The following is a 14,689-nucleotide window of genomic DNA, read 5'->3' on the forward strand; positions in this document are numbered from 1 at the left end:
TACTAGCATGTTTATCTTTTATCCCATAACCATTTATTGTACATTCAAGTTTCAACTGTGAAGGTAATTTACTGTATTTCATTATTTCAGAAAAATTACTTTCACTTACAGTATGCTTCTCATGAATATAGGTGTGTTTTAATAAAGAAATAGATTCCACTTGGGAAGTACAGTGGTCATACCAGGATATGTTATCCAACATAAAAAGCCATATGCTGTGTTACTGCTGGTTCAGAGTACTGGCATCTTTTAAATTCCACTTGAAGCACAGATCTAATTTAATGTCAAATGTCTTAAACTTTTAAAAATGGTAAACACCTACTTCTATACAAAACCATTCTTCACTTAAAGGATACGTGCATAATGTTCACCTTAATAAAACAGTTGGGTAGAAACTAAAGTCTTGAGCATTCAGCATTCACAATGGAGCTTAGATAATTCTTGACTTTTCAGTCAGTGATAATAAATCACTGACTGAAAAGTATTGCTTTATTTGTATATGATAAATTAAAACTACCAAACTATCAGCCAACTAGTAATCAGACCATTATTACATCATCCTACAACTAAACAAAGCAAAACCTTTATTATTATTATAATTTGGAACAATACACATAGTGAAAAGAGGAACTGCTGGCCTTTTTATTGTTTTTCTGTCTGCATGTATTTGCACACAGTGTTCCTTTGCATGTTGTTTTGTCATTCAGAATCACCAACTTCCCGAAATGTTGCAAAACACTGCACACATACAGGAGGAGAGAAATCACCACAGGGTCTTCTCTGATATTAAATGTATCCAGACTGATCATTGCAGCATTCTGGACTGATCATTGCAGCATTAAAGATGAGAATGCAATCATTCGGATGTATGCGAAATACAAGAATCATTGCAGGCTAGAATGAAATCTCAGCAAGAACTCAACAGCCAATAAGAACATTGTAAGTGGCTTTCAGGGTTACTTTGAATTGTCTGAAGAGGTCAAAATTCCTATACACTTGTAGTGTAAGGAACAACTTTGAGACCAACGCGTTGCAGCTTGCAGCCTTCATCAGGGCTTGCACAGACTGACGATATGCAGATTAGGCCATACAATTCACAAATGCAAAGTTGGCAGTGTTTTGAACATTCTCGATCAACGACAGGTAAGAAGAACAAGCTCCGTGTATACTACCTGTCCTGGCTGAGGAACAAGATCCTGCACAATGACCCTGAGGTGGAGAAGAAACAGGGTTGGACCACCGTAGGGGACCTGGAGGGCTGCGTCCACTATAAAGTTGGTAGGTCACATTCTCACAGCCTGTTTCTAAACAGCAATATTACATATTTCACCACATTTATGGACATAAATACTGCAAATGGTCTACCAAATGGTAAATTGGATGAAGGCCTGAGATTATGTTTGAGCTTCCATGTGGCCTAGTGGTCTAAGATGCATACCGTGTAACTGAAACCTCCTGGTTCAATTCTGTCTGTAAACCTATGTTGCATGTCATCTCCCCTTTTATTTCTTTTCATTTTTCCTGTTTGTCTCTGCTGTTACCCGTCAAATGAAGGCAAAAATGTAAATAAAAAAAAAAATAAATAAAAAAAACATAGACAAAAAAGACAATGGTTATGCTTTGAGCACCACAAGCCGAATGCCATCTAGGGCCATTATATTCGAGAGAAGGCAGACATCTCTGCTCCCATAGCTCTAAAACTTGGCAACTCATACCAAACCAATCTAAATGAATAAGTAGCACTACAGGTAAGAGAAAAAATATGTATTTTTGATTTTGGGGTGAACTGTCCCTTTAAACTGAACTTACAAACTTCACAATCATCAGTTTAAGATACAGTGAATGTATGTGATGGATGCACAAGACAAGCATGCCGTAGATAAATGATGGAAGGAAAGCCCTTGATTAAGTAATAATGCTGTAAGGACATCCGAGTGGACATGTAACTACACTGTCCTGTCTAAAATTCAGAATGTCCTTGGTGATGGTAGTGCTACTGAGCAAAGACCAGCACTTCCTGTTGGAAACCCCTCTGCATTGATCAAAGTTGTCAGTCATGAAATCCGTGCGTGTCCATTGATTTCTTGTCAGATTTAATTTTTGGAATCATAGCTTGCAGAGACTTAACGCTTAGAAAGGACAGGACTTTCCAAGCGTTTATATAGTTCTAAATGGCTATTAGTTGAACCTTCCTCCTTTCTTTTCCTTTAAATCCTTAATCATTCAACAAGATACTGCTATGCACAAGCTTTGAGAGAATTATAAAATAAGATTTCATGGCACTTAGGGCATATTATTTTCATTTTTATTCAACAAATGAATTTGTTTTTTATTTTATATATTTAAAAAAACTGGCAACAATCCAGAGGAAAATCTGATTATAAAAAGACCAAATGCAATGCAAGCATTTACTGCTTTTCTCAATAACTTGCAGAGACTGGCAGTTTTTGCATTTTTTTGAAGACTGCACTGAATTTTGAAATTCAATTATTTTCAAAAGTGAAAATCAGTTACTGAGTAAGATGAGCATTATTGGTATAGTGTCAAGACATCTATTGTCTAACAGCTACATTGTCTCGGACATCACAAAAGTAATCTGCCCATCTCATGATTTCACCAATCAGAATGAGAATAGAAGCTTAAAATGATGGGGATAACCTACCAAAGTGGCTGGAAGAGTCAACAGCGGCAAAAAAACTGAGCAACATTTTAGGTGCAGCTGATGCTGGTTTCCCACCCTGATGCCAGTTATCGTTTCGTGTTGTTCTAATGTTTCATTTTGATCTTTGTTCCCAAGTGAAATATGAGAGGATCAAATTCTTGGTTCTGGCTCTGAAGAACTCAGTGGAGGTCTACGCCTGGGCACCCAAGCCCTATCACAAGTTCATGGCCTTCAAGGTGAGTCAATCAACTAGCTTAGCTTGTTAGCTGATGTATGTGATGTATGTGTGGATTTATCCATTGTTGTTAATGACAACAAATGCATGTACAATATGACATTTCTCAAGTTGGTTCAGCGAATTGGGTCTTTAGTGTGTCTGCGATGTATTTACAAACTATTTTTATGTATTTTTTATGCTGTATAATTATCGAAAATGTGTGTTGATCCCAAGGTTTAAAACAGGTCAAAGACTAAATTCTTAGAGAGCTGTATTATTTCCGGATTGTTTTAACAATTCATTGAAAACTGTTTGTACAGCTTGCTATCGATCTCTCCCCTGGCAAATATTTACTTACCAAGCTTCTGCTGGCTGACTGAACGAGAGTACAAAAAAAAACATTCTGACCTGTGTGCTTCAGTCTTTCGGTGACCTAGTGCACAAGCCCCTGCTGGTTGACCTGACTGTGGAAGAAGGTCAAAGGTTAAAGGTCATCTACGGCTCATGTTCAGGCTTCCATGCCGTGGATGTTGACTCTGGGGCTGTCTACGACATCTACCTGCCTACACACGTAAGAACACACATGCATAATATCTCACATGCATGTTTGCTGGTGTCTTAAAGGATATTTCAGTTCTCTGAAATGTTTGTTTTTCACTGTTATTTTTCTGGGCTTGACTTATGAATGAATGTGATTTGAGTTTCCAGTTATTAATCATAAATTCAGTTATTTGAAAAGATCGGCTATCTTACATATTACTCAGTTGCTGTAGTTGATCGTAGATGCCAAAGGTGCAGTTAAATTATTTCCTCAGATTGTCAATATTATTTAATGATAAACAGATGTAGATGATAATATAAATAAATAATTAAGTCTAATCACAGGAGATAAAATGGTCTCAAAGAAAGTCATCAGCAGACACCATTTTGGTGTTGTGTGTCCCTGCAGATCCAGACCAGTATCCAGTCTCACGCCATCATCATCCTGCCCAACACTGACGGCATCGAGTTGCTGGTGTGCTACGAGGACGAGGGTGTTTACGTCAACACCTATGGACGCATCACCAAGGACGTGGTGCTACAGTGGGGGGAGATGCCAACCTCAGTGGGTAAGTCACAGGGGCAAAAGCTACACAAACACACACCTTACAGTTTTTCTTCATACATTTATCTAGATCAGTGGTTCCCAACCTTTTTGCCTCAAAACTCCCTAAAATGAAGAAATCTTCCATATACTGTATCAATGAGTTGTGAACAGTTCCACCAAAGGGTGATTCTTCCCTTTCTGAGGTTGTTACATTTGAATAATATTTACAGGCCTGAAAAGGTAAACTGATCTATTTCAGAAGAACAAAAGCAAAGATAAGAATAGGAAGATGAAAATGAGAATTCATTTTGAGTAGGACTTTGTTTTTCTTTCTTCCTGACCTGCGTGGCCCCCTCAGAATTCTCTTGGAGAGGGCAAGACCCTCAGGTTTTGAACCACTAAGCTAGATAAGCAACAAAGCAACAATAGCAAAAATTAAAGTGTTGATTAGACACTTTATTAATTAATGTTTCGTTCACATCTTTTCACTCTATTTTAATCAACAGAGGTTTTATTGTGTAATATTTGTTACTTCCTCTGTACGTAACTTTTGTTGGTTAATATATTCCTGATGGATCAAATTCTTCACGGTGATTTGTTTATCATTGATTAATCATTATCTAACACATGCTCACAAATGCACGCAGCTATTGTATTTCGCCTACACAAGCCACTTGCATTGATCATTTGTCCTGTAGCTGCAGAGGGAACACACGTACAGACAATCACACGCACACACTAACACATACACACACTTGGAAGGCTTTGGAGCAATCTGCATGAATGATGTATGTTCAGTATCATTATAATCAGTTCAATGAGATCTTAAAACCTTTTATCTGACAATATATATATATATATATATATATATATATATATATATATATATAATTTTTTTTTCATCATTATTATTTTTTTAAATATCAGTATATCTATTAACTTAAATACCTCTTTGCAGCCTACATTCGTTCCAATCAGATCATGGGTTGGGGAGAGAAAGCCATAGAGATCCGCTCGGTGGAGACCGGCCATCTGGACGGCGTCTTCATGCACAAGAGAGCCCAGAGACTCAAGTTCCTCTGCGAAAGAAACGACAAGGTGAGACCTCCATGTAGATTCAACAACACATCCGGATCTGATCTGTAAGGTCCTCCACAAGAAGAGTTTTGGGGGGTTTTTCCCATTGTTTCCGATGTTTGACTCCACTGTCAGAAATCTCTGCAGGGCGTTTGAGAGGACTCAGTGGAGCCCATATCTCCTCACTATTCAAAGTGAATTAGGTTATAGATTTTAAGCTAATGTTGCTGTCTGCAGCTCTTGTTTTATTTAACATGAAAATGGCTATATGCAACAAAAAAGAGAGGCACCTTCAAATTCTATTATTGTGAGGCTTATTAACCATCCAAACTGCATAGAAACACACACTGATTTCCACACAGAGCATCAAACATGTCGGATGTAACTATCTGTGAAACTCCCCAAGGTCTTCCAAAGTCACTTTCTGTTTGCTCAGCTTCTGCTGGTTCAGCTCTGTCAGCTGTGGAAGTCACTTCAAGCTGCTCTAGTTTCTCTTCTCTCAACTTTGTGACCATTTTGCACTAACGAGAAGTAAAGGATTAGATTTGTTCTCCTCTCTGTGGTTCCTTAACTGTGCTTGTACGGGAAATTATGTGAGCTTTTGAGGACTGTAGCATATGGGAATTTGAGTTTTCTTTCCAGAAACATTTTTAAAGATGCCCCTTCTTAGTCAATTAGTTGACTAATCTATTGATTAGGTTTGTTAAAATAAGTCAGTTTCAGTCAGTTTTTTAATGGTGATTTTGTTTTGTTTTGTTTTTAAATAGGAAATAAGCTGTTAGTCATTAGTTGGCAATGTAATAAGAAAAAGCACAACTGTCAAACTTGAGAGATCCTTCTATATGACTGCATACATTTATTAGGGTCAGTAACACTGGAGAAATAATTTGACAGATTTTTGGAATTCAATTTACTAATCAATCAGTTGAAGAAATCCAGTCTGGACTGTTAGTCCACCAAAACTTTCTACAATCTACAATTCTGATTGTTTTGCCGATGGACTGATGGAAAGTATCTAATTGTAATTATTCTGACCAATAATGCAAATGCAATTATCAGTAGATAATCAGGATCGGGATTGGTTACGAAAAAGCTTGATCAGAATATCATTAGTATTGAGGTTTTCTTGTGCTCAAATTCAAAGTGCACCTGAAAACGAGTGACTGTGAGAATTTGATTGTACCAAGTAGTAAAATCTCCATCTGTCTGTGTCTCCTCTTCAGGTGTTCTTCGCCTCCGTTCGGTCTGGAGGCTCCAGCCAGGTCTACTTTATGACCTTGGGCCGAAGCAACCTGCTCAGCTGGTAGAGGTCTACACCCTACCCTCTTCTTCCTCTTCCTCCTCCTCCTCCTCCTCATCCTCCTCGCTAACACTGGATCTCAGAACCCACCGTCGATGTCTTGTCAGCCCTCGGACAACCAAAAAAGAACAAAAACAACAACCAACCAGCCCTTTGGAGCAGTTGACAACAATGACTTCACCTTTCCTCTGGAGCTGCAGCCTTGCTGCATCAGAGCTCCAGGGCCGCCTACGACGCAGCAACAACTGGTCAAGTCACGCAGTTTTCGCCCCCTGAAATACCTGAAGTGATAACTTGCGTACAAAATGAAATCAATGATTAATTAATATATGAAAGAAAGTAGAAATACATTAAATGTGAATTTATGAAAAAGGGGCAAGCAACTTTTTGTTCCCTCTCCGTTTTCTTGGTGCTCATCAGATTGCGATGGGATAGATTTTGTACCTCTGCATCATTTCCGTGCTCCTGAGCTGGTCAGTAAGCTTGAGGTCTTCTAACTACTAGCACTGCTACCACTATTATTACTACTACTGCTACTACCTTCTGCAGGTCTGCCTCGTAAGAGAGTTCCCCCTCTGCCCCACATTCCTGCCCTCCGCCCTTTCTTATGATCGTTTCATGGAGCCGGTGGGGTGGGAGTCTGTTGTATTAATGCTACAGTAGTGTGTGTAAATGTACTTCTGTTTGGTCCAATTACTGCTGACATGCTGGTTAGAGGTCGAGACTGTCAGCCAGGGGTAAATTGTAAAGAGCCAGTGGGACTCGTCAAGGTGACAAGCAGGCGAGAGGGGCCTAATATCTGAGGTTCTACTGTAAGTCTGATTGATGGGACTCGACAGGAGGGTGTGTGTGTGTCGTTGAAGTATTGTTTTGTTGGAACAGGTGCTTTAAAAAAGGTGATGATAGAGAGAGAGAAAGACGTTGAAGCAGATGGATTTGAGAATAGTATTTTTTGAATTATTACTATTATTATTATTATTCCTTGAAGATAAGTGTAACTATGTGGAGTAAAACATGTCTTTTACCTTGTTTTTTTAAAGATTTACGCACATCCACCCACAGTCCACAGTTTGCTTGCTTTTACTCTGAACCCACATAAGTACAATGTGTGTTTGTCTAAGAAGAAAGTGATGTGGGTGCGGTCCAAAAAATAAAATAAAATATAATAAAGGTGTCCATGTACAATAAAAGTTCATTTAATCTTCCAGATAGTGTCAGTGGTCATGTTTTTCCCCCAACGGTCAAACATGACGACCTAAACTCATCTCGGGTAGGGCGGTCGGCCAGTGTCTCTCAACTCGAGAAACTTGAACTGCTGTGAATAGTCAGATATAAAATGAGAAAAACAAAGATGATAATGGAGCGATAAAGTAACGGAGAGAGAGAGGAGAAGGTTCGATATGTGTGTGTGTGTGTGTGTGTGCGGTCGGAGAGTTCGGCATCCTCACCGAATTGGATTTTCGTGGCAGAGAGGTAAACGCATGGTCAGCAGGTTTGTTTCAGCAGAGGAGTTTTTCTGGAAGGTGGTTTCCCATCTTCAATTTCGTTATTTCAAATCACTTCATTTTCATTTGTATCATTTGTATGAATGCAATGCACTAAGTGTCAAGAATGTAGAAAGACTTATTACTGTGTGGTGGTCCAAGGCATGAGATAATGTTTTTGCTTTGTATCTTGTGATGAATCCTCGATGTTCAATTTTGAGTTAAGATGATTGAAAGCTGCAGCAGCGGAGCCTCTACGTCAGGTGTAGATATTTTCCAAGGGGAAGGGGGGGGGCATTCTCTATTTGTTTTGCAACCTTTTCTTCAGCTGTGTGGGAGCAAACGCCAAGAGTGCGTCAACTGCGAGTTCTGCTCGTGTACGTCAGGCACTCTTTCCAATGAGGACATAAACCTTCAACATTCAACACTCAGACTCTGGATTTCAGTATTACTGTGATGAAGTAACACAAAACAGGCAACACGGAGCAGAACTTTTCCTCACTCGGCTGTTTCTGTTCAGAAACTGAAGACGGAAACCCACTTTTTTGGGAAGGAATTGTTTTCTCTATTTTGTGCCTCCCACTTCTTGCTCCAGCTGTTATTTAAGTTGTCTGTATATGTGAAAGACTAAGCAGCAAACTGCAGCATCAATCTCCTTCAGGCCATCTGACGAGCTGGATTTTCCTCTGTTTCCATAGCATGAGAGATTGCACATTGTTCACTGAAAAAAGGGGCAAAGGAGAGTCCAATTTGTGCATTCACTTCATGTCCTCGTCAGGCCACAAACAAGTTTGTTTTTCCTCCTGACGATAATAAGTACACACATTAGCAGTGTTTTTACATGTGAAAAGGTTACAGTCAGTAACAGTTTCTGTCACAAACTTTTCCCTCCCCTCGTACAGAAAAGCTGTTTGGACCCCAATGCTGTGTCGTCTGAGGTCTTTGTGCACAGTAGTACCCGATGTGTGTCTCTTATTGCATCAAAGCCTTGATGAGTGGCTGTACTGACTTCATGAAAAAAATTGTGGTTATTATTGATATTCTTAATGGGATAAAAAAGGATAAGATGGAAGTCTATATCTGATGAGAAAAAACAGTCGCTTGTCGACTCACATTGGATAAAGTGCCAAGAGGGTAGCATTTAAAACATGTACACCTGTTGTTATGAAAACCACTACTTGGAAATCCTTTAAAAAAAATCACTTGAAGCATTGTGTATTCTTAAGTTTTAGCGCTAGTCGAAAAGCTTAATGATAGTTTCTGTTGTTTCTGTAAGTCTATGTACACGTAAATATGCGACTGCGGTGGTTTAATATTACGCTCACCTTAGGTGGAGAAAATGTTTACAGAGGCAATGTTTTGTTACACTAATGTGCATCACGGTATTTATGTTCAATGCATATGCGTCTTGGTTCTTCAATTCTTTGTTTTTGCTTTTTGAGCCCGGTTTTTATTGGATATTTAAATTTTTTTGTCATCTCCCCCTAACCCACTAAATAACTAACTTACAAAACAATAAAGAACACGTGCTGTTCATTTCAGGTATTCACATAGCGCTGCTTCAACGTGGAAACATTGCAGTAACGTTCCCTGCAGGCTTGGATGTGAGGCGACGTGTTTTTCCTCTGCTGTTTCTGCCATGCTACTCTAACTTATGTCCTCTCTGTGTATGACAGGAAGTCATGTATTTTCCTGAAGGTTTTTTTCTTTGAATAAACTTTAAAGTAATTTTAAAAGAAGAATGTGTCCTTGATCTCTGAAAGGCCTCTGCTGCTGTTTGTTCCCCAAACACACATGCAAACATGTTGAAAAGAGTCATGTTGTAACCCATGTTGGCTAACTGAAACACTTCTAACACGTCAGTAGCAGGTTTTGGTCTATTTCAACAGATTTTCTTTTTTAATATTCGCTCCTTCACATATTCATGGAAATGTTATCCTAAAGTTGTTTTCACATAATTACACAAACTGTTGAGTCATTCACAATGCACTAAATAGATTTAGCCAATTCACATGAGTTGCTTAAAAGAAAATAATATCGGTGTGTTGTAATTTTTGATTTCTTGTTGAGTCCATCCTGTGGTGTTTCTATGTCTGATCTCAGGGTGAGTGGGCGTCTGAACCCTGCTGAAAAGAGAAGTAATGACAAGTGTAATTTTCTGAGTCTTATGTAAGGTGCCAGTTATTGGTATGAGCAGTTTGTTGTCTGGAAGACAGGACTTTTCTAAACAATTTATGTATCACAGTTCATACTGTTTGACACACACAACACATCGGTCTCTTGCTAAAAGCTGTAGTGCAGTTGTGTTTCTTTCGTGTCAAGGCCTAAAGTCACTTTGCCCACCTTAAATTTATAGAATGCACTTAATCACTGTAGGTTAAAATGAAATGTTTAGACGCATATTCGTAATTCATAGACATGTAAAAGTGATTTAATGTTGTGAAAGGAAGATTTACACTTTGGCACCCCCAAGTGGCAGAAAATGATCATTTCTTTTTAAGTTTGAAGGACATCTTTAGACAAATAATGAAATAAGAACTAAGATGTAACTCCCCTCAGTGTTTGTGTGTTTGTGGCAAGGTGACAAGCTTTGACCATTGTTGATGTTATTTTGTATTTCATTTTATCTAAATAAGTGTGTGTGTTAACTTAATGTCTTCTATTAAGAAAAAAAATCCACAGTAATGTATTATTGTCTGTATCCGATGACTGATATTATTGCAGCAATCATCTCCAATTTGCACTTGACCTACAATGAAAGCCACAAGTCCTTGGCTCATGTTCTACAAAAGTTGATGAAAATGCTGCCACACATTTCTGGATATTTTTTATCTCAATTTCCAGTTAGGGTAAGGTGCGGTCGCATTACTTTAGTCATGGTTTGAGTAAGGTTTTTGGTCAGGTTATCACTTACATTAATGTTAAAAACTGCTCTGGATGAGCGGCCTGGAGTTTGTCATAATTGGTGATGAAACAATGGCATTTATTTTCTTGCCTTCAAATCTCCCCAGTACAATACGGCTAAACTGTATCTCATTTTTAAAATATGCACTTTTCAAGATGTCAAACCGTTGCTTCACCAGAATATTTCATTTAAAGATGCCACCACTGTAGAAATCCCACTTTTTTAGCTTAATTCTTGCTGCTGCATTTTGGCTATGCCACCAAGATGCACAAAATAGTCTGCTATGCAGTTGATAGTTCTTGAACAGAAATGGGTCCAATTGGGCTTACAGCGTAATATACTGATATTTGGAGTGGCTGGAGGGTGAATTCCTCAGCAGGTGAAAAACAAAGCAGGTCTGTCAAACTGTTTAGTCACGTTTTAGTCATGTTTTCGAGTATCAGGACATCACAGATAATGAGGCGATCTGGAGAATTCCCAAAACATGCAACATCTCCTGCTTTCTCAATGGCCAGTCATTAGAGTTTAGTGAACAGTATGTTCTGTGTTGGTCAGCTTTTAACCTGCATGTGTTAAAGATACTGGCAGAGCACGGCCACTGCATGCCTGTTTTTGCTTATTGCTCATTTTGTACGGAATATTACAAAAACTATATAAACTTTTTTAATAAACAAATTAATTCCAGTTAATGTCAAACTCTGCTTTGCAACTGAAGATGCTTCCCAGAGGCTCAGACATAAGCAAAATCTGCTGAGGTGAAAGTTCCTGTTGTCTTCCTCATTTTAGGTAAATTGTCATCAAGATCTTTTATTATTGTTCTGGTTTTCTAAAAATAGACATTCATATTTTAAGCTTTTATCTGACGCTTTTCAGGTCAACTACAAACACACAACTGTAAAAAAAAAAAAAAAAAAAAGCCTCATTACCAATAATAAGGAGGTCAGGGGTCACTCAGGAAATAATGGCTAAACATGTCCACGAAAATTATTTATAAAATTGGTCGATTAATTTTGGGAACTCCACCAATTTTACACATTAAAGTCTGTTTACAGGTCTTGGGAATACTACAGCATATGTAAAAAAAAATGTCTCCCTCCGTCTAAGACAGCTGCAAAGCAGGTTGTTTTGAGTAAGAAGATAGAGTAAATAAAAGTACAAGGGTTCATGGGCAGAAGAAAGCAAAGGATGCAGCTCCTCATGCATGGAAATCTGAGCACAACTACAGAGTCTAAACTGTTGTATTTAGCTCTTTCTCTATTTGTTGTTAACGAATAGCAAGTACAGTTAGTCCTTATTCACAGGAAGTGGTTGTTTTTAAATTCCTAATCAGAGTGCAGGGGCAAGGATGACGAACTAAAGGCTCTAAAGTGTTTGCTAAAACACATGACAGACACACATCGGCTCACGTTGTGGCCGCACATTGACACGATGACATCATTTTACGAAATCTACAAGATAATTGTTGGTCATGTGGCTTTTGTTTACAGAGCTGGTTCTGCTTGTAATTGATCACTGTGAATCCAAACAGATTAAATACAAAGACTGAATAAAATGAGGGATACAGCCAAAAACCTTCGCAGTTATAGGATTGTTTCCATGAATCATGCCACCCTACAGCTTACATCACTGAAGAGTACTCATGTCATCTGCATGAAATGCCCAGTCAAGATCAATATGTCAGCCAAACTAAGTAATGCACAAGAATGCACAATGGTGGACACCGTAGTTTCTACGCAGGGAGATGACAGAACAGTGAGTCACACTACAATTTCACAGCTGTTTTTAAACATTTGTTTATACAGGAAAGGTTAGTTGAGCGGGAAGTTATTCTTCTTCAGGCACAGTCTGCCTCAGAGTCAATTGTATTTGTGCAAGAATGTTAATGCATTTTAGCAACAGCCTGCTTCGCACACCAACACAAAGCCAGGGAGGTTCACTGGAGCAGGAGGGTTTAGTGCAGCCCGTTCAGAAAACGTTCAGATGACGTTCTTTGGATCTAAAAGTTGGAAATGTCAAAATTCAGTGCATACATAAAATTAAACTCTATTACTATCCGTGCACTTCACAATTGCCTGTTTTTTGATGCTAACAATTATCCCACTTTTCAATATAATTTTAAAAAATGTAGGCAAAGCACCCTGTCATTAACAGCTAATTAGTAAAAAACTAAATTGTTGACTTAAAATAAATAATTAAGTACAAGCAGTGGGTACAAAACACAAGCTACAAAGCTTGCCGCAGTTTGACCCACTCAGGTATTCAATATTCAATGTCATTATATTTGACTCAGTTTCATCTTTTAAATCCCTTCTAAAAGCACACTTTTATAAACTGGCTTTTATGTGAACTTGTATGTATAGCTTTAGATCTGTTCTTAATAGTATCTCTTTGTTGGTGTATTTTGAGCTGATTCTGTTTACCTCATATATTACCTTTATTTGTATTCTGTATTGCTACTGTTGTTTTGTAAACATTGTTTTTAGAAAAGTGCTATACAAATAAATAAATTATTATTATTATAGGGTTAAGCTTAAGCATACATCCCTGACAATCTTTAAAAAATCCATTAGGTTGTTTAACAACCCTGATGTATTTGAAAGTATTTCCGAAATTTGAAAAAGTTGGGACCCATTTTCCTAACCTAAATAGATGGTAAAAAATATGGTAGCCAGAAATTACATATCTCTCTGCTCAATTTTTATAATGTAAAAACTAAATTTTGCAAATGTTATAATCAGTTATATTTGTCTATGTTAATGTTACTCGCCATGATTTTACATTTTCATTCACAATAATGGGTTTATATTTGTTACACAAAACAAGCCTGTTAGCTTGCCAGGCTAACGCAAGCTACGCTTTGTCACTGTCTCTGTCTGTCTTCCCACTGGGCATTGTGTATCTAACATCGTTGCAACACATCATACATGGATGCAAACAATTGGCATAGTCAGACAGAGAAAGAGGACACTACAGTTGAAAATAACCAAACTTGAACTCAGCCTGAGCTTAAAGCTTTTCTCAAAAAAATGGTAGCAGAAATTGACCGTGTTACATTACCTACACTGCCCCCCTTGGTTGCTACTTACTGCAATATCAAATGTCACCTGCCCTGGTGAATGTGCACATGCTCAAAAAATAAGGAGTGTTGCATATTTCTTTACAGTATGGCTGGCTTGTTATTCACAAATCATGATGTATAAATGCTGAAGGCACAATATAGAACCTCTCACCACAGCCTGTGAGTTGTGCTACTCCAGTTTAACCACAACAAATAATTAGTCCTCTGTCTCAGTCAACAGCTCAGGAACTAGTTAAGAGGCCACATCAAATGATCATCAAATGATCAGCTTTACAGCTTAAAATAACAGAAACAGATTACAATATAAAGTACTAGGCAAGAGGTAAATACTGTCTTTACGAAAAGTTTTCACTCAAAATGTATTGAAACATGCATTGAAAATGACAACTCATCAAAATATCAGAAATGTACAATCTTAGAGTGAGCTGAATAATGGAAAGTAAACAAGTTTTACCCCTAAAAACATTTTTATTTATAATAATAAATTAAAAACAATAGTCAAATAATAATTTATTTAGAGAGGGGTCAACAAAGAGTAACCCAAACTCTTTATCTCAACTTTAATGCTAAACCAATACTTAACGGTGTAGTTAAACACTTTGGGAAAAGTTTATTCGCTTTTCCCCCGAGAGTTAGATGAGACGATCAATAGCACTCTCATGTCTGTGTGTCAATTATGAAGCTGGAGCCAGGAGGTGATTAGCTTAGCTTAGCTCACTAATTAAACAGTAAGAAAGTAGAAAAGTTTCGTAGGAAGTAGTTACATTGACAACTGTTTTTCTACAACTAGAACTTTTCAATGATTTCAGAACCAAAAATGAAATCTATACACCTCCATTGTACTGGGGTGGCAACAGAAATGTCAGAGATGAATATTT

General features: G+C 37.9%; 1 protein-coding gene across 8 annotated transcripts in view; it reads left to right on the forward strand.

The window, feature by feature from the left end:
• LOC122885028 (mitogen-activated protein kinase kinase kinase kinase 4) overlaps positions 1-9,563 on the forward strand; it is a 99,524-nt gene extending 89,961 nt beyond the window's left edge. For all 8 annotated transcript variants that reach the window (XM_044215596.1, XM_044215598.1, XM_044215597.1 and 5 more), the window contains 6 exons: positions 1,144-1,278; positions 2,798-2,898; positions 3,301-3,450; positions 3,829-3,988; positions 4,925-5,064; positions 6,267-9,563. In XM_044215596.1, the coding sequence (XP_044071531.1) occupies positions 1,144-1,278; positions 2,798-2,898; positions 3,301-3,450; positions 3,829-3,988; positions 4,925-5,064; positions 6,267-6,350 (770 nt within the window). In that variant the 3' untranslated portion in view covers positions 6,351-9,563. The remainder of the gene's footprint in view (positions 1-1,143; positions 1,279-2,797; positions 2,899-3,300; positions 3,451-3,828; positions 3,989-4,924; positions 5,065-6,266) is intronic.
• Positions 9,564-14,689: the final 5,126 nt, after the last annotated feature.

This window comes from Siniperca chuatsi, linkage group LG12 (assembly GCF_020085105.1).
Source record: "Siniperca chuatsi isolate FFG_IHB_CAS linkage group LG12, ASM2008510v1, whole genome shotgun sequence".
Lineage (NCBI taxonomy): Eukaryota > Metazoa > Chordata > Actinopteri > Centrarchiformes > Sinipercidae > Siniperca > Siniperca chuatsi.